The sequence below is a fragment of the Staurois parvus genome, unplaced genomic scaffold (genome assembly GCF_062004578.1).
Source record: "Staurois parvus isolate SC_StPar_1 unplaced genomic scaffold, SC_StPar_1.0 ptg001252l, whole genome shotgun sequence".
Lineage (NCBI taxonomy): Eukaryota > Metazoa > Chordata > Amphibia > Anura > Ranidae > Staurois > Staurois parvus.
The window spans coordinates 1,045,566-1,066,293 of NW_028319048.1; the positions used below are offsets into that span (position 1 = coordinate 1,045,566).

At 39.4% G+C, this 20,728-nt stretch overlaps 1 protein-coding gene and 1 long non-coding RNA gene across 2 annotated transcripts in view; both read left to right on the top strand.

Annotated features, from left to right (window-relative positions):
* Positions 1 to 12,355, top strand: part of LOC149437844 (uromodulin-like) — a 39,594-nt gene extending 27,239 nt beyond the window's left edge. Inside the window, exons 11-13 of the mRNA XM_089660545.1 lie at positions 760 to 922; positions 10,316 to 10,394; positions 12,108 to 12,355. Of these exons, the coding sequence (XP_089516671.1) occupies positions 760 to 922; positions 10,316 to 10,394; positions 12,108 to 12,355 (490 nt within the window). The remainder of the gene's footprint in view (positions 1 to 759; positions 923 to 10,315; positions 10,395 to 12,107) is intronic.
* Positions 12,356 to 13,722: 1,367 nt separating this feature from the next.
* Positions 13,723 to 19,422, top strand: LOC149437845 (uncharacterized). The gene is made up of 3 exons (XR_016307995.1): positions 13,723 to 13,736; positions 15,064 to 15,084; positions 18,817 to 19,422. It is a non-coding gene; the product is annotated as an uncharacterized LOC149437845 (long non-coding RNA).
* Positions 19,423 to 20,728: the final 1,306 nt, after the last annotated feature.

Genomic DNA, 20,728 nt, shown 5'->3' on the forward strand with positions numbered 1-20,728 from the left:
AAAATTTAAATTCCAGTCTATATCCCATAGTTTGTAGACATTATAAGTTTTGTGCAAACCAATCAATATACGCTTGTTCACATTTTTTTACCACAATTATGCAGCAGAATATATTCTGGCCTAAATTTATTAAGAACAATGTTTTTATGAGATATGTTTTATAGCAGAAATTTTAAAAATATATTTTTTTTTAAACTGTGTTTTTTTTTAATTATAACTCAAAAACAACAACAAAATAAAAAGCGCAGTGGTGATCAAAGAATACCAAAAGAAAGCTCTACTTGTGGGCAAAATGACATCAATTTTATTTGGGTATAGCTTTGCATGACCGCGCAATTGTCTTGTAAAGTAACGCAGTGCCGCATATAAAAAAATGGCCGGGTCATAAATCTTTCGGAGGGCAAGCGGTTAACACTGGCTGCATGATTTTGTTAAAGTCTTGTTACTTTTTTCAAGTTGTTTTTTTGTATTTGTGTCTAAAACTCAAGGTAATAAAAAAGGGAAAGGACAGGTTGGAAATGATTTGATATTTTTTACATAATGAATGGGCCTCCTGTTTGCTCACCAAACTGATTCTAGAATTTACCTGTCAGGCATTGGTGTCAGAATCTAATCAATGGTGGAAAAAAACCCAAAATGACCTTTCAGATCAGGAAAACTGCTACAGGAAAGAGAATATTAATGAATGGAAATAACTCACCTTTATAGCTTGATATTGCTGAAAATATTCTGATCCTTGTCTGATGATATCACTTTTAGATGTCCCAACAAGAATGACCCAACACTCTCCATGGCGGAAAATGGAGTGTCCCTTAAAGGTCGCTTTTCACTTCAAGTGTTTAAATTCCTGGCAGGATTCAGTCAGATTTACTTACACTGTCAGGTCGGCTTGTGTGACACCTCCAACTCCTACTGCGCAGCTGTGAGTATTGATTGGTAATGTACATTTCTGTGTTCTAAGGTTGGGAATTCAGGAAAACAGATGAATTCCAAGTCAGAACTGATACATGTGAAATGTTTCTCTTGGAAAGGAATTTTGTTTTGTTTTTTTAATTTAAATATTTATTGATTTTTCACATTATTACAAAAATTCCATAAAAAGAGACACAATACATAAAAATATCACTACATTTCTACTCTGTCCCTTCTATTTACCTCTTTTCTTTCCCTTCCCTCCCCACCCATCATTTCCCCCCTTCCCCCCCCTCCCTCCCCTCTGCAAGATCTCCAATCCCTCTGGGCCCAGTAACTTCGAATAACTTCCTAATTTAGAGTTTTCTATATTTTTCTTTCAATCCCGATTTTTCCCATTTTTCCCATCGTAAATAGTATATTTTCATCCTATCTTCCTGAATATGATAAGATTTTTCCATTCTGCTAATCTGGTTTACCCTATTGATCCAATCCTCCTCCGTTGGTACCTCTATCCTCCGCCAAAACTTGGGGATCAACCCTTTTGCAGCACTTAAGTAGTACCATACACCTGATTCTTTATATTTATTTACTGTTGTCTCAACACTATGTAGGAGACACATGGTTGGGTCTAATCCTATGTCATTTCCAGTTATGATTTCTATTAATTTGACTATTGTCTTCCAGAAAACCTGAATTTTTGGACATTGCCACCATATGTGAAACACCGTGCCCTCTTCCCCACATCCTCTCCAACACATTTTTGAATTCTCCCCCCTCATCCTGTGCTCAGTGCTCGGTGTAATATGCCATCGTGTCAAACATTTATAGTTAATCTCAATATCTCTCATACTAACACTCTCGTGAATTAGTCTAAATATCTTATTCTGTTGATCTTCATCTATCACCACCTCCATATCTCTTTCCCAATTTGTTATAAAAATTAACTTTGTGTCTGTGTCTAGTTCTGTAAGTATTATATACATTTTTGTAACACCGTGTTTCCCATCTCGCCGTGTTTCTAATAGCCTTTCAAACATATTCCACTCCTTTTTTAATCTCAAGGGTTTTGGGAGAGTTCCTATAAAACATTTCAATTGATGATATTTCCACTCATCTATTTTAGTAAACATATCTCCTCCCATCTCTTTTAATTCTTTAAATGTTCTCAATTCCCCCTCTACCAATACGTCTCTCAATTGGATATCTTCCTTTTTAAACCATCTCCCTGATATCTCATCTTTTCCTGGGGGGAAAAATTCCGTGTTTGCAAGAGGCATTAATATAGAGTTGAATTCCCATTTCATGTGTTTATGTAGATTATCCCATATCCTTAAGACAATTAAAGTGTAAGTGCTTGTGCCCTCTTTAATTCTTCTATAATGTGCTGGAACCCATATCATCTTACTCAAATTAATCCCACTCAGATCATTCTCTATTTTTACCCAACTTTTCCCCTTGTGATTAAAAGTCCAGTCATAGATTCTTGCTAACATTACTGCTTTGTAATATCTCTTGACATCAGGTAGTCCCATCCCCCCTTTCTCTTTAGTCCTACTTAGTGTTTCATATGATACTCTTGGCTTTTTATTCCTCCATATATATCTTGTTAACATTTTTCTCATTATCTTAAAAAACGCCTCTGGGAGTTTGATTGGGATCATTTGAAATCTATAGAGTATTTTAGGTATAATTACCATTTTAATTAGGTTTATACGTCCTAACCATGATGGATTTCCTCCTTCTAATCTTTTTAGTTCGTCCTTAATCTCATTTATCAGAGAAATATAGTTTAATCTATACAGTTGTTTATATGAGGTAGCAAGTTTTATTCCTAGGTATTTTATATCTTTTTCTCTCCATATAAAGGGGAATTCTTTTTGTAATTTTTCTTTTTCGCTCTTTGGTATATTAATGTTCAAAATCTCAGTTTTTGTTGGATTAATTCTTAGATTAGATAGTTCACCATATTCCTTCAGGGTCTTCATTATATTTGGTAGAGTTATTCGGGGGTTGCCTACATAAAACAGTAAGTCATCCGCAAAGGCCGCTACTTTGTGTTCTATATTTTCTATCTGGATTCCCTTTACCGCTCCACTATTCCTTATTATTGATAGCAGGGGTTCCAATGTCAATACATACAGCAAGGGGGACAATGGGCATCCTTGCCTTGTTCCATTGGACATCCCAATGGATTCCGACCTCTCCCCATTTACCGTGATGATTGCGGTGGGCTCCTTATATAGTTTACCTATCCATTCACGCATTCTCTCTCCAATCCCCAACACTTCCAAGTTGTCCATCATAAAGCCCCAGTCCACGCTATCAAACGCCTTTTCGGCATCAATTGACAAAAGCACCACCGGGGCTTTCCCTTTTCTACTTTTCTGGATAAGCATCAGAGTTCTCAAACCATTATCTCTACCCTCTCTCCCCTGGACAAAGCCCACCTGGTCTCCATGGATCCATTCGGGCATTAGATCTTTCAGCCTGTTTGCTAGGACCTTTGCGTACAACTTAGTATCAGTGTTTAATAATGAAATTGGTCTGTAACTAGAGCACTGAGAGGGATCTTTTCCCTCCTTGTGTATGAGAACAACATGGGCCTGAAGGGATTCCCTCCTCCCCTCCATCCCACCTCCCAAGTCATTCATATATTTCTTTAACTTTGGTAACAGTACTTCACTAAATTTTTTATAGTACTTAACAGTATAACCATCCGGGCCTGGGCTTTTCCCTCCCCCTGTACTTCTTAATGCTGCTTCTATTTCTTCCTGAGAAATTTCTGCATCCAAGGAGTTCAGTTGTGTTTCACTAAGCTTTGGCAATCCCGCATTTTTTAAATATATCCTCCTTTTTTCATTAATACCTTCTCTAATTTCTTTTGATGTTCCTAGGTGGCTGATGTTATACAACTTTCTATAATACTCCGTGAATACTTTAATGATTTCTTTAGTTGAGTGGACCATCTCCCCCTTAGGGCTTTTTATCTTTTCTATATAATTCCTGTTCTTCTTCTTATTCAGGGCTCTCATTAAGTATTTTCCTGGTCTATCACCCCATCTATATCTTTCACTTAATACTTTATTATATACTCTTCTCCTCTCCTCTTCCACCAATCTCTCTAATTCGTCTTTTTTATCCCTTAACTTCTGTCTTGTTTCTATTGTTATTTTTTTCTTATGTATCTGCTCCAATTCCAGGATTTCCTTTAAGAGTCCACTAACCCTCTCTCTTCTTTCTCTTTTCTTCCTTGCTCCCATCGCAATCAGGATTCCTCTTATATATACCTTATGACTTTCCCATATTGTAGCTGTCGATACTTCCTCTGTCTCATTCTCCTGGAAATATACCTTAATCTCTTCACTGATCTTCTGCACAATATCCTCATCCAAGAGAAGAGCCTCATTTAATCTCCATCCTAAACCTCCCGTCCACCTTTTTCCCCATCCCATTTTCATTACGACTGGGGCATGGTCCGAAAAAGTTCTTGTCTCTATTTCTATTTTAACCAGCATTTCAATAAGTTGATGATCTATTAGAATGTAATCCAGTCTCGAGTATATCTCATGTGCATTAGAGAAGAAGGTATAGTCTCTGTCCTTCATATGCATTATTCTCCAGGTGTCCACCAGCTGGTACTCGTGGATCACCTTCCTCAATGCTCTCAAGGACCTACCCCCTTCTCTCTGCACAAGGGAGGTTGCATCCATTTGTGGGTCCATACAGAGATTCAAATCTCCTGCTATTATCAAACGCCCTTTTTTAAAATCTATCAGTTTTTTTAGCAAACCCTTCAGAAAGATCTCAGGTTTCTTGTTGGGGCAATATATATTGGCTAGTGTGCATTCAATTCCCTGTAGTTTACCTTTCAAAAACAGGAATCTCCCTTCCGGATCAGTCCTTCTATCTTCCAACTCAAATCTCATATTTTTTGCCAATCCTATTGCCACCCCCTTTGCTCTTTTAATTGGAGAGTCAGCGTAATACCATGTAGGATAATATTTGGATTTCAGTTTCACATTAGATTCTATCTCAAAATGTGTCTCCTGCAAAAATACCACTGACGTTGCCCTATGATGTAACTCTTTAAACAACTTAAATCTTTTCCCAGGGCAATTCAACCCATTCACAATATATGTTATAAACTGTATTTCTTCCATCCTTCTTGATTTTATTTATCTCTCTTCTAATTTGTCTCCTCCTATTAGGCCCGAATGACTTGCAGAATATTAGCCCCACTCCCCCTGTCCACCTATTAGGACCGGATATCTTGCAGAATATTAGCCCCACCCCCCTCCCCCCCTTCCCCCCACCTACCACCCCTCACACCCTCTCTTTTTTTTCCCCTACCCATTTTTAGGCGTATAAACTGCCTACAAATCATTTGTGGATCCATTTCCACCATAGATTAAAATTTAGGGCGTAAGCTCCACCCATGTACGGCTCACCTCTTCTCCGACCCCCCCGATTCCCTCTCTCTATAGTCTAGTCTCAGCGAGAGTCTTTACTCTTTACCTCCCACCCTTAACCGTAGCCTCCAAGTGGGTCTCGACCTCCGGAGGAGGAAGACCAGAGGCGAGAGAGTGAAGTAAGAGAGAAAAAAAAAAAATACTCATTCTCTACTTAATTCTCCCTCTCTTCCCCAGGGCCTCCCTCCCCCCTCCCCCCGACGTGCTGCCAGTCCTCTTTTCTTGCATTAGTTATATTTCCTTTGTCTTCTTTTTCTTCTTCCCACCCAGCTATCTCCATTCTATGCAAGTCCAGTCTATCACAAAAATCTCTTAAATCCTCCGGAAATCGCAAATACGCTGTGACCCCATTTTTCCAGCCAATTAGAAATACTGAGGTAGCCCATCTATACTGCACATTCTGTTTTCTCATTTGCTCCAACAGGGGTTTCAGGGATCTCCTTCTCCTTAGGGTCTCTACTGTTAAGTCCGCATAGATTTGTATAGTCAAGTCTCCAAACTTAATTAATGATCTTCCCTTAGTCTTCTTCCAAATCTCATCTTTGACCACAAAATTTTGGAACTGGACAATTATGTCCCTCGGTCTTTCCTTCTCAATATCCTGATTGAGCTTTCCTATTCTAAACACTCCATCTAACTTGATCCCGTCTGTTTCAGGTCTATCTCTTATGGAGTTTAGGATTTTTTTAACTAGTTCGTATAATATTTCCCCTTTAGCAGTCTCTGGGATTCCTCGTATTCTAAGGTTACACCTTCTTTCTTTATTTTCTTGAACTTCCATCCTATAGATCATTTTTTTCTGGTTATTTTCTAATTGGCTTATTTTTTCCCTTAGATTATCTATATTCTGGGCCTGGGTTTTAACTTTCTCCTCCGTTTCTTCCACTCTTGATAGCAGATGTCCTAAATCGTTTCGAATAGCTGTCATTTCATGTTTTATCGTTTTTTCCAAATTTTGAAACATTTCAGCCATCTCCTTCTTATTTGGTATCTGTAGTTCACCTTCAGATCCTTTCCTTCCCAGGTCATCCACTATTTGGTGGCTACTGCTGCTATTCAAGCCCAATGATAATCTAGGACTACTTCCTGAACTAGTGTCCATTTCCCCCTTTGCACCTTGGGCCCTTTCTGGCATAGTATTTCCATATGATGTATATTTCTTTATTGTTCCTGTTTGGGACCCTTTGGGCCCTGCTCCCTTGGGACCTTTATTCTTCATATCCTCTAAATATCTTGGTAGACTTGCAATTTTTCCTATATCCTTTACTCTCCTAAGACACCTGGGCCTCCTCTCTTCTTATCTTCTAACCCCTGGGAATCCTCCCCTTCTTCACCCCTTAGTAGCCTATGTCACTCAAGGGTTCACCACACAATAAGCTCCCAGCATTTTTCACTCACCCTTCCCTTCTCAGGACGGTGACTCCATACTTGTGTGGGGGGTCTTCACTGCTGCTCAGTCCTGGGGGGGGATTCCTCAGGGTTTCCGATACTGTATTTCTTTCTTTCCTCCTCCTTTCTCTTTCCTTTCTTGATCCTTAGAAGTCGCCTCAGGGAAGGAAAATGGATCTTCTGATATTTATGGGTCTCCCTGACCCAGGATCAAACAGCCGGCCAGGGGGTATAGGCAGCTATACGCCAGCAGCACCCTGTCACATCAGGGCGCCAGCCAGCATCCACTTTCTCTCAAGGGTCCTCCGTAGCTGGCGCCTTACTCCTGCAGCCTCTCTCCTCCTCTATCCTCACGGGTTTCTATTCATGTGGTGCCAGGGGAGCCGATTTGTCACTGCCGCTCAACGAGGGAACCGGCCGGCGTTTCTACTTCCCAGTCGTCCTTTGCGGTGAGCAGCGTGCTCACACCGCCCTGCTTCGTTTCCCCGGCAACCCGACAGCTGCACTGGGATCTCCACCGCAAGTTCACCTCCCGGAGGTCCGTGTAAGCTCCGCTCTCCCCTCTCCACGCCCGCCTCTCCCTCCACCAGGACCCTCCACACTCAGGTAGGGCTTCACTCCATGAGGGTCTCGGGATGGTCAGATTTGAGGTTATCGGAGAGCACTCACATCGTGCTCTCCGACGCCGCCATGTTTAGGCTCCACCCCCAGACCATGGGGACTTGGAAAGGAATTTTGTGAATCTGTTTTGGCTAATCTTGTGGTTTAGGAACCCCTGCCACACTGCACAGCCAGAAATATAACTCCACTGTTTCCTGTTTCAGTAACTTTCTTTGTCACCTGCCTGCTAATTGGACAATGAGTTATCATAGAGATGATGATGGTTGATTATCTAATGAGCAGGCTAGAGATAGAGATGGGAGCAGGAGCCTGAAATCTGAAGAAGAAAGTAGGACCGGCACCCTCTGTAGGTGTAGTGTGGTAGAAGGGTGGGAATCACAAATCACAAAATGTTATTTTGGCAGGTTAAAGATTTTACTATACTGATAGGCTAACTGGGCTCCACTTAAAGCAGAACTCTACTTACCTGTTCTCCAGTGTTGTGTTCCCCCAGAGCTCCCCACTGGGCACTGACATCATCAGTCTGGTGGTCTTTGGGTATCAATCCAGGGATGATGTAATTGGCTGGCCCAAGATGATGTGACTCCCACACACAATGGGAGTTCAGTAATCCGGCTTTTTGCATTTCTGCAGTGAGCAGCGCATGCACAGCTCCGTGTATAGAGAGGACAGGCAGGCAAGGGAAGTGTAATGCAGAGACATTGTATCTATATTCTGCATGAAAGATCCTGCCCGTCCTCAATGGTTTATTTGTGAAATTTAGATTGTAATGGTTCACATATTAACAAAGTATATAAATAACAAACAAATCATACTTACCTGCCCTGTGCAATGGTTGTGCACAGAGCAGCCCTGATTCCCCTCTTCTCGGGTCCCCCACCAGTGCTTCTGGCCCCTGCCTGCCCTGGAGGCATTCAAGCATTCATGCTCGCTCCCGCTCCACCTCTGTGTGCCTATAAGACACAGGGAGCGTGTCTCTGCCCCGCCTCCCACTCTCTCCTCACTGGCTAAGATTGAAAGAAGCGGGAGCCAATGTCTCCTGCTGCTGTGTCTCAGCCAATGAAGAGGGAGAGACCTAGGAGATCTGATGCTCTCATGCACAGTGCTGGATCACAATAGGGGGGAGGGGAAGACTTAAGGTTTTTTACCTTCATGCCTATAATGCATGAAGGTAAAAAACTTTCTGCCTTTACAACACTTTAAGTTCCCTTTTAAACTGTCAGTGTTGTATGGCTATATGAGGCAGGAATATTAGAGTGCAAGCTCCTCCGGTGCAGGGGATTGGCTCAGAGCTCCTTGTCCAGCATTAAAGAATGTGTAATGGCTTTATGAAATAATATTAATATTAAAATACTACCACTACTACTATCACTACTACTACTACCACTACTACTACTACTACCACTACCACTACTACTACCAATACTACTACCAATACTACTACTACTACTACCACTACCACTACTACTACCAATACTACTACCAATACTACTACTACTACTACCACTACTACTACCAATACTACTACCAATACTACTACTACTACTACCACTACTACTACCACTACTACTACTACCACTACTACTTCTACCACTACTACTACTACCACTACTACTACTACCACTACTACCACTACTACTACCATTACTACTACTACCACTACTACTACTAATACCACTACTACTACTACCACTACTACTACTACCACTACTACTACCACTACTACTACTACCACTACTACTACCACGACTACTACTACCACGACTACTACTACTACTACTACTACTACTACTACTACTACTACCACTACTACTACCACGACTACTACTACTACTACTACTACCACTACCAATACTACTACTACCACTGCTATTCTCACTGCTATTACCACTACTACTACTACTACTAACACTACTACTACTACTACTACTACTACTACTACTACTACCACTACTACTACCACGACTACTACTACTACTACTACTACTACCACTACCAATACTACTACTACCACTGCTATTCTCACTGCTATTACCACTACTACTACTACTACTAACACTACTACTACTACTACTACTACTAATACTACCACTACTACCATTACTATTACCACTACTACTACTACTTCTACCAACACTACTACTACTACTAAAACTGCTGCTACTACTACTACTACCAACACTACTACTACTACTACTACTACCACCACCACTAGTACTGCTACTACTATAATAATAATAATAATAATAATAATAATAATAATAATAATGTGTGACTGTGGTTGGTCAGTTGGATTAAGTTCTTCTGTTGGTTTGTCTATATGTGGCAAATATTATAAGTTTCTTTGATAAACTAATTAAAAAAAATGTTAGGAAAGGGAAATCTCAACTGAAAATTCAATTAAAATTAATATTTATTAAATATATATATATATATATATATATATATATATATATATATATATATATATATAAGACAATGGCACATACATTTACAATTAATTTGAAATTTCTTGGAATGTTTATTACATGACAGTTTGATCATTTTGTTATCATATAATAGTTCATGTCTTCATAATAAGTCGGCATGTTATGTATTTATTACAATTGAAAGTATTTCCTATTTGTAAACATGAATTGATAATAATGATATTTATTGCATTCATTTGTTCCCCTTAAAAATATTCTTGAACAATATACATAACTAACTGATATTTCCAATAAGATGAGGAGTTTTATTTGCAGTATAAACATGTTGTCATTTATATAACACCCGGGGCTCTTTGGGAAGATCTGATAATACATTAAGAATTGTTCTCATTCCTGGGATGTAGAAACCCTCAGAATTTGACAATACATGTTTGTGACATCTCTATTATTGTTTCTGGGTTAGAATTTGATGACTCTTTTTTGGGGTTTTAGAGTTGTCCGGCTATGAGATCTTCTTCGGTTGGCAATGATAATGTGAAAAATATAACTATTGGACCTATATACCAGAAAGGTGAGATTTATTTTTATAAAGACTGTTTTTGGAAATATGTGATGTCTCCTATACTGTACATGTGACTGTCAATATCTACTTCTAGTTCACAAAACATTTGTATAACAATGCTTAGCATGGGAAGGTGTTAGTCGTATGGTACAGGACACGGGATCTTTAGTTGTTGCACTGGGTATTATGCATCTGCCTTCAGGTGATTGGACGCTGGTAAAAAAGAGAAGTCTACAGGGACATCCCCCTATATAAGACCTCCCACTCCCAGAGAGCCTCAGTTGTTTGCTAGTGTTAGCTTAGCGAAGTTTCCTTTTCCTATGAAGCTTTTCTTACTCTGTTGATTCCGATTATATTCATTGCGGAACCGTAGTCACTGCGACTCTTGTGCAGCAAGGGCGGTTGGATCTTCTTGCTGTTGTCCAGCAGCTCCTCTGCACACATCACTTTACAGTTGGAAACAGGGGCGGACTGACAACTCATGGGGCCCCCGGGCAATAGGGTATCATAGGGCCCCTGTGTCCTTGCCCAAACTCAAAAAAGCCTATGAAAAAGGTACCAGGGGCATCTCATGGGGCCCCCTACTGACCCCGGGCCCTGGGGCAGTGTCTGAGTTTTCAAATGGTCAGTCCACCCCTGGTTGGAAACCAAATGGAGGAATTTTTCTCATTCTGGATCTAAAGACTCTCAATGCGTTCAGAGGTTCTGCATGGGTTCTGCCAGGCCAGTAATTGCCTCCTTGTTTCTGATTTTTTTACTTCAGTAGACATTTGGGAAGCCTATTTGTACATCTCCATCTATCCTCCACATCAATGCTATCTGAGTTCTGCAATGGACGATCAGCATCACCCCTTTGTCTCTCATCACTTTGGCTTCTCCTTGGTACCTCTGGGTTTTCACAAAGGCGCTTGCCCCAGTCTGAGCTCTGCTCTGTGTTCTGGGGATTTATGTTATGGGATTCCTGGATGATCTCCCAGTAAAGGATCAGTCCTCCCTATCCCTGTCAGCTAACATCCAGTGGATGATGCAGATTCTGCAAAGCTTTGGTTTAATCCTCAGCCTATGTAAGTCATTGATGGAACCTTCTCACAAACTAGAGTGCTTTGACCTGTTATACATGACCCAGTCCAGGATTTTACTACCCTGGGGCAAAGTCATGTGGCTGCACGATTTTTTGGGGGTGGAAGGATTGCCTCTTTGAAGCAGTGCCATACGTCTACTTTCTCTCCAGTCTGTTGCATCTCACCATTTTGTCAGCATCAGACCCCAAGGCCAGACTCTCACTGGCGTTTGGGGTTTCCAACTCAGTACTGGAGTCAAGGAAGTAATTTCACTCCAAAGATGTGGAATGGGAAGCATACATGATTTTCTCATGGATAGAACTGTATATTCTGGCCCTATACACATCCATATCCCTGGAGTGGAAAGCTGGCAAGTGAACATGCTCAGTCTTCATGAAATTCTATCTTGCTTGGTGCAAGTTAAGGAAATTTCTCCTTAGAAATACTCCAGGGAACTCATCCTGCCCTTCTGCCAGTCTGGTCTGCATCAGCACATGGCTTTGAGTACTAAAGTGGCAAAATATCAGCCTTGGCTGTATTGTTTCATATGTCATTGGCTTCTCATTCACTATTTAAGGCTTTTGTATAAGTTGTCTCACACATCTTTCACTTTGCACACTCCACTGTTTGTCCATGGGGTCTTCATCTGTTTTATTTTTAGCTTTTGAGAAGCTGCCCTTTGAACCTGTTGGGGATATTCCCTTGTTTGACCTCATTTACAAGGTGGCCATTCTTGTTACTATCACCTCTACGTGGAGGGTCTCTGAGATAGCAGCCTTAGCCTGTGAGGAGCCCTTCCAACTGTTGCACAAGGACAAGGTTATCCTAAAGCCTCCTTCCTCCTTGAGGTGGTTTCTTCGCTACACCTCCTCCGGTACATTGTCATTTCTAGCTTATGACCAGCACTGACATAATATTTGCTATGAAAATTTACCTCTTAGTTGGTGCCTCTTTTATGCAATTGGATCCCCTTTTTGTGCTTCCTGAGGGTTCCCAAAGAGGAATTTCTACTTCAGATTCCACCATTACTAAGCGGATTAGACACGTCATCACCTGAGTTCATGATCTAAACAATAGATTTCCTCACTTCCCTTTTAACTCTACCAAACCTGTTAGTGCTTCATGGACTTTTCAGCATCGGCCGTTTGGTCTTCCATTCACATGTTTGTAAAGATTTACCAGGTGGACATTAAGGCCTCCTCTAATGGTGATTTCAGCCATAGGTGCTACAAGCAGCTCTCTGACTTTGTGGATAAAATAAAAGATGTGGCACTCCCAAACCCACAAAAATAAATGTTGCAAATGGAGAAAGGAAGACTGAAAAGGATATAATAATGAAGTGTATATAAAAAATTAAATAAACATCCACAGAGCTGGAGGACCTGACTTGTACATTATGGACCAAGAAGAAATTGAAAAAAATCTGGTCTCTTGATTGCTTGCTACAAAACTGAAACTATCTTGGAGTGGGAGGAGTTACAAAGGAGGATGACACTGCATACACCCCTTTTTTGTCCAATCACCTGAAAGTAGCTGCATAATACTCAATGTAATTAATAGGGATCCTATATTTCAAATTTCACACCAAGAAAAAGATTTTACTGGTATGTCAAAAATATTATGAATTTCCCTCCTCTTGTAATTTTGAGAAGCAGAATATTCTGGCATTTTTCTCACTTTACAACACTTCTTTAAAAGAGTTTTCAAAAGCAAAAAGCAGCGGTTTTGCTAATAGTTCAATGGAGAAGCTGCTGAAATGCATGGTAGAGTGTTTTTGACACTTTTCGCCACGTTTTGCATTTTTATTCTGCCCAGCAACAAAAAAAATTCCACTTTAACAAAAAAAAAATAGCTGAACAAAATGCAAAACGCATCAAAAACACATAAAAAATGTGTGTAGAAAAACGCAAACCAAACTGCGAAAAGCACTGAAAAATGGATAACAAGCAAACTGCATAGGTGTGAACTCAGACTAAAAGTTGAAAATAACTTGTTAAAAACTGATGTAGAAGTAATGATGCGCTATTCTGTTTTTTTTCTTTTATATCTATTTCTTTATTTGTAACAAATTGGATATAATACCCAGGCTTCATTTCAGTAGCTGATATCTCATAAAGTAATTGATACAAAAATATATATTTTAGAAGTACAATAAACCTTTTCTAAAAATCGATGAAAAGTTAAGGTAAGAATGTTAATAATACAAAATTAAATTAAGTTAATAATACAAATTACATTAATAATATTTGTATCTTAATTTTACTTTCAGCTGCTGGGGTGTCTGTTGGAGGTGAGCTTGAGTTTTTTTTATAATCAGCTGCAATTTTATCAAGTGCATTATACATATAAAAGAAGTATAGAATTAAGTAGAAGTCTTATCACTGGTGGCTGGTAAACGTATTTGGCTGGATAGGAGTTAATTCTTTCCATGTGGAGAGCACCTGTGCTCATTTTTGGTATCCAATCAGAATAAAGGGGATTGGAGAAACATTGAAATTAAAAAATATAGAAACATAGAAAGGTGATGGCAGAAAAAGACTAAGTGGTCCATCGAGTCTGTCTGTTTTGTGTGTGTGTGTTGTGTTTTTTTTTGGGGGGGTGTTTTTTTTTTTTTAGGCGGTAGAGTGTTTTTTTTGTTTTATTTTGTTTTGTTTTATTTTTTTTTGGGGGGGGGTGCTTTATTCTTGTTTTGTCTTTTTGTTAATGTTTCCTAAATATGATTGTTTAATAGAAGTTAATTTGAAGTTGCCTTGATGTTAATAATTCCCAGCACAGCTGATTTGAGAGCCAATTACGGCTCCACTGAGAGCCAGTTACAGCTCCACTGTATATATATATGGGCAGCACAGTGGCTAAATGGTTAGCACTTCTGCCTGGCAGTACTCAGGTCATTGGTTCGAATCCCAACCATGGCACCACCTGCCTGGAGTTTGCATGTTCTCCCTGTGCCTGCGTGGGTTTCCTCCGGGTACTCCGGTTTCCTCCCACACTCCAAAGACATGCTGGGAGGTGAATTGGCTCCTGTCTAAATTGTCCCTAGTATGTGTATGTATGAATGTGAGTTAGGGACCTTAGATTGTACGCCCCTTGAGGGTTAGGGACTGATGTGAATGTACAATATATATGTAAAGTGCTGCGTAAATTGACTGCGCTATATAAGTACCTGAAATAAATAAATAATTATATTGGGGCAGCACAGTGGCTAAATGGTTAGCACTTCCGCCTGGCAGTACTCGGGTCATTGGTTCGAATCCCAACCATGGCACCACCTGCCTGGAGTTTGCATGTTCTCCCTGTGCTTGCGTGGGTTTCCTCCGGGTACTCCGGTTTCCTCCCACACTCCAAAGACATGCTGGTAGGTTAATTGGATCCTGTCTAAATTGGCCCTACTATATGAATGTGAGTTAGGAACCTTAGATTGTACACCCCTTGAGGGTTAGGGACTGATGTGAATGTACAATATATATATATATATATATGTAAAGTGCTGCGTAAATTGACAGCGCTCATATAAGTACCTGAAATAAATAAATAAATATATATGAACAAATGTGATAAGTAACATAGTTTTGTTATAAAAAAAACATCTGATTTGTGTTTATATCTTTTATTTCCAGCTGCTCTGTCTTCTGATGGAGGTAAGAGAGGAAATTATATATTATAATCAATTGCCTTTAGTCATAGTGGATCACATTTGGTTGGCTGGTGGAGTAACTCATTGGGATAAAATGTCTAAATAAGTCATCTGAGTCCCTATTCCAGGGAAGGTGTGTTCCCTTCCTCCATTCAGTGAAGTTAGGTGGGATTTCAGAAATGTGGAGGTCTTCCTCTGTATAGAGGGATCGGGGTTGTCCATCCTATGAGACAAAGTAAGAGTCTTAGAACTATTCTCATATAAACTCCGCACCTATGGAAAATACAATGTGCTGATTGGTAAGTACTGATACTGGACATCTTTTTCTTTCCTGATAAGGAAGGTGGAGATACTACAGAGATATTCCAGAGGTGGAGCGCTGTTTGCTCTAAACAAATATACTCTCAGTAAAAAATAATAAATGTAAATCCACACTGGTGAAAAATGATTATTTGAGTAACAAATAAATAGCTTGTTCTCACAGTATAAATAATTACACAAATCCTCTTCATTATCGTATTATAAAATATGTGCCTCAAAACATTCATGAGCAAATGTACTACCTGTAGAGATGCGCACAACAAAAAAATCTGTTTATTTCGGATTAATTTGGTAAGTTTAAAAATTAATTTTGTCATCATCGTTATGTTAGAATGATTAATTTTCTGAATTAATTTTGTATACTCAGATTCCTTTCATATACTCGGATTTGTTTCACATATTTGGAGTTTGTTTTGTATATCCAGATTAGTTTTGGATATTCAGATTAGTTTCATATTTTCAAATTCGGCTAGTCCAACCCACAAAGCGAAATGGAGCGAGCTGATTGGAAGAATTACAAAAAAAAAACAAATGGACCAAAATTAATTTTGGATTCATTTGTTATGTTTATTCATTATAAAAAGAAATGGAATGAGCTGATTGGACGATATCCAAGAAAACAATGGGACTAAATTGATTTCAGATTCATTTGTTATGTTCATTTGTTACAAAGAAAAAAGCAATGAGCTGATTGGACAATATCCAAAAAAACAATGAAACTAAGTTGATTTCAGATTCATTTGTTATGTTCATTTGTTACAAAGAGAAATGGAATGAGCTAACTGGATGATTTAAAAAAAAAAAAAAAAAATGAAACAAAATTTATTTGGATTCATTCACTATGTTCATTCATAATAAAGAAAATTGGAATGAGCTGATTGGACGATATCCAAAAGAACGAATGGAACTAAATGTTATATTAATTTGTTATGTTATGATTTAGAGATTCTGATGGATTCACCTCCATCCAACCCAACCACAATACATGGGAATCATCATCTTACTTCATCTTTCCTTGCTGTATTTATTGCAATATGTTTCCATTTCATATATGATGCATTTTTTATAATAATGAAAAATGGTAAATTGAAATGGAACCGGAGGAACGTATGGAACAAAGTAAATTCTGGATCCATTAGTTATGTCGTTACATTATTTCGGATGCTTCAAACAATAATAAAATGCCCAAACTATAGTGTCATATCATTAGAATGAAACAAATGAATACAAATTAATTCATTGTTTTGGTATAATTTGATGCAGATTTGTTGAAATTCATTCCTATTGTGATTCAGAAATTAGTATACATCCAAATCTCTGAATAACAAAATTTTTTTCCCCGAAATATGATAAGAATCACACGTGTCTAGCTATCACATTAAAGGTGCAAACCAATAAAGTTCTCATTAATATAATGCTCTTAATAAAATGTCTGTGTACACATTGAAATCTTCAGTGCCAAGTCTGTAATATTTCACAGTTCTTTGTGCTTCAACAAGAATCCAATGACCACAGTGATCAGTGCCCAACCACATACAACTTGTGGAAAACTCACTCACTGGGTCTCCCATGACCCCTAAGGTCTCCGTGCTTTTTTTCTGTTTCTGCTGTTCTGCTTTAATATCTCCTCCTTTTCCCTACTTTCGTCCAATTCCCTGCCTTAGACAGTTTCCTCCACTCTCCATCCACGCCAAGCAAAATAAGGGAAACACAGATAATATAACGCCGTTTTATTTAATAAACCCCACAACATACACACATTGCATACTTACATACTGTATAGATATGTAGGCCTTATACATATAAACTGCACTGCTGGCCCCAAGATGGCTGTGTGCTCCACAGACTGGAATCCTGGGATCTCCATCCCTGAAGACATTCTTTAGATGAAATGCGTTGGGTGGGGCTATGTCCAAGACGTCACTTAAGGTCTGTGGAGCACACGACTATCTTGGATTGGGGCCAGTAGAGGAGGCATACATATCTATGTAGAATTTAAGGTCACAATTTGTGTATATTGTGGTTTATGAAATAAAAGGGTGTTATATTATCTGTGTTTCCCTTGTTTTACATGGCGGTGACATGGAGAGTGGAGGGAACTGTCTCTAGGGTGTTATTTACACCGCTGATATAGCCCGGTTGTTTAGATAGGTATATGACAACCAACAACCAAGCAATGAAAAACATACAGGAACAGCTCTTCTTGTAACAAGATCACATGTATCCCTATACAAAGATTCTCTAAGCGCCCATTGGGTAGGAATACCTGAGTAGCAGTGAGTCCATAGTCCTTTAAAAGCAATAGTCCATTAAAGTGATTCTAAAGGTTCATTTTGTTTGTAAACTAATAAACATGTCATACTTACCTGCTGTGTTTAATGGTTTTGCACAGAGCAGCCCGGATCCTCCCCTTTTTGGGTCCCCCACTGGCTCCTCCTGTCTGTTGGGTGACCCCACAGAAAGAAGCTTGCTATGGGGCACCCGCTGCTCTGTGTGTCCATTCACACACCGAGCCATGGCTTTGCCCCGCCCCTCTCTCTCCTCATTGACTGACTGGTTGTAATTGACAGCAGCAAGAGTCAATGGTTCCTGCTTGCTGTCTCAGCCAATGAGGAGGTAGAGACTCAGAACAACCAAGGCTGTCATTCACTCCGCTCAATCACAATGAGGCTCAAATAAGTTCTGAGGGGGCTGGGGGGGCTGCTGCACACAGAAGGTTTTTTTTACCTTCATGCAGAGAATTCATGAAGATAAAAAACCTTGATCCTTTAGAACCACGTTAAGGCAAAGAAACCACAAGTGGAAGCAAGAATCCTTAAAGTCCGTGTCTGGCAATAATCCATAAAGGCACAAAGTTCATAGCTGGCAGTTAAGAGTTCATAAAGTCTTCAGGTTTCCATCCCCTCAGGGAATCCCTACTGCCCCCCCCCCCCCATCCCCTGGAGGGGGACACAGTCCAGCAGGGTAACAGCGTGCATCTTGGCAGTGACTTAGGAAGAGCTCTCAGGGGCACAGAAGAGACTCTATTTATACGGGTTGACCTGCAGGTGTGGTGGATCTCAGAATTTTGGTGGGAAGACCTGGCCAGCCACATTAACCCTTTCCTCTGAGATCCATTCACCCAGCAGGCCCCCCCAGGGACACAGTGCTCACATAAACATCGTAATAGTTGTAACTGAAAATTTGACCCAGATAACTGCAGAAAAGTCGGCACAGAAAAATAAAACATTAACCATTTGTACACACCTGCACTTTCATTTGAACAGTTGTATTTGGTATACACAGACAGCTGGGGGTCACTGCAGAGTTCCCCGATACTGTCTTGCTGGGGGAAAAATGAGTGTACAGATTGGATGACTGATATCATGTTTAGGGATATTTTTTGAAATGATCGTTTTTGTTTTTTGTCTTCCAGGCACTGCTGTACCAATGGCAAAGCTTTTCATCTCCGCCATTGTTTTCCTGTTCCTATTGTACTAGCATTAGTGAGACTCATCCATGTGAATTGGTGTCAGATTTGTAGATCAGTGACACCATACACATTGTGGAAGGGTTTTATAAACACTCAGAGCAAAGCATGATCCTCTACTGCAGACAAAGTCTTGCCAAGATGGTAAATATCGGGAGAACCACAACCATCACACTTCCTGGCATATCGATTAAATCTGATATGGCTTAAAACATGAACGCATTAATAAATGTGTGAGAATATTTTGCTGACCAGCATAGCCAGAAGAAAATAAAAAATTAGAAAGTCAGGTCAAACATTTGGAAACATCTACAAGACTCAAAAAGTGTCCAAAGTGGGACATTTCTGCAAGGAATGATTTGTATCTGGGATAAATAGGAGATATATACACATATATGGGTTGAGGGGAATCTTTTAAATGGTATTTCATGTGATCATTTTCTATACATGATTACCAAAACTAAACACTATTAGCTTGAAAAAAAAATGAATATTATGGAAATGATTTTCAATAAGTATAATACAGATATAATAAATGGCATCTAAAATGTTTTGTGATGGATTGTCTTTTTTTTGACAAAGGAATACCATGGGATCCTCCCAGATAACTGATGTATACTGTCTGCCAGTATAATATATAAAAAATCAAAAATTAAAACCATATGGGACTTTTATGGGGTAATTAAAAGAAAGCTGAGAAGGTATAATTAAAACAATGTTTTTATTTCACAAAAAATGCATTATTAAAAGGAGTAAACCATACTGACATATAATTATATAGGAAAATGCAGCATATACACTATTATCATCATTTTAATATTCCAAACTGGACTACCATCAATCAGACCCTTATGAAAAATTAATTATCATATACAAATAAATCTGAAGTATTCTAATACCAATACTGGGGGGGGGGGGGGGGGGTACGGCTTAGAGCACAATGGCTGCTTGCTGAAAGAGCTCCACTCTCCTTCTCACTCTCTGAAGCTCCACAGCTGTTCAAGGAGCATTGCCTTCAATGTCCAGCATCTGGGACCCTTCCAGCCATGCCCAAAAGGCAGAATACCCGATCAGCTCTACCAAAGCTGACTGCTCTCAATCCCCCAATTGCAGATTTTGGCTTGATGGTGGGGAAGCTGCTTTCAGAGACACACAGCACTCATACTCATTGGCTGAGGACACCAGCTCAGTCTTCTTCTGCAACCCACAGCCGGCCTTGGGCAGCCCACCTGACAGCCCTTCTACTAGAAGTCCTGCTAAAACAAAGAAACCCAAGCAGGGAAATGAGCCTCTTTCTTCACATAGCTTGTCCCTTCCAATGCTGCTGCTTCCTTTATTGGAGGATATCCCTGCATCTTCACAAACTGCTACTGTTACAGATCCCAAGGACATGTTCATTTCTTTGAGGAATGAAACAAAAGGTGGTGTTTCAAAGTACACTTGGGGACTGGTAATCAAGTAATTCTGTTTTATTCAATTCTATTCTTTTCGAAATGTGAATTTAAATGACGGCTATATTTATTCTATTCTATTCTTTTATTTTCTATTCTTTTCTTTTGTATTCTATTTTTTTATTTTGTATTCTGTTCTGTTTTATTCTATTCTTTTACAAAATTGAATTTCAGAAGGCAGCTATCATTTTATTAAACAGAGTAGTGTTCCCCCTGCGCCTAATATGAATAAATCTATACTAAGCAGCTAGCACCTCAAACCTTTTACTTAGAGGTGAATAAACAAACTAAACAATAATATGGTGCAGCGCTATATATGCATAAATAAATTAAACCACATAAGTGAAATGATACTCATAGGACCTACATAAAATGTGCAAAACAGTGAACAATATTGCATAAACACA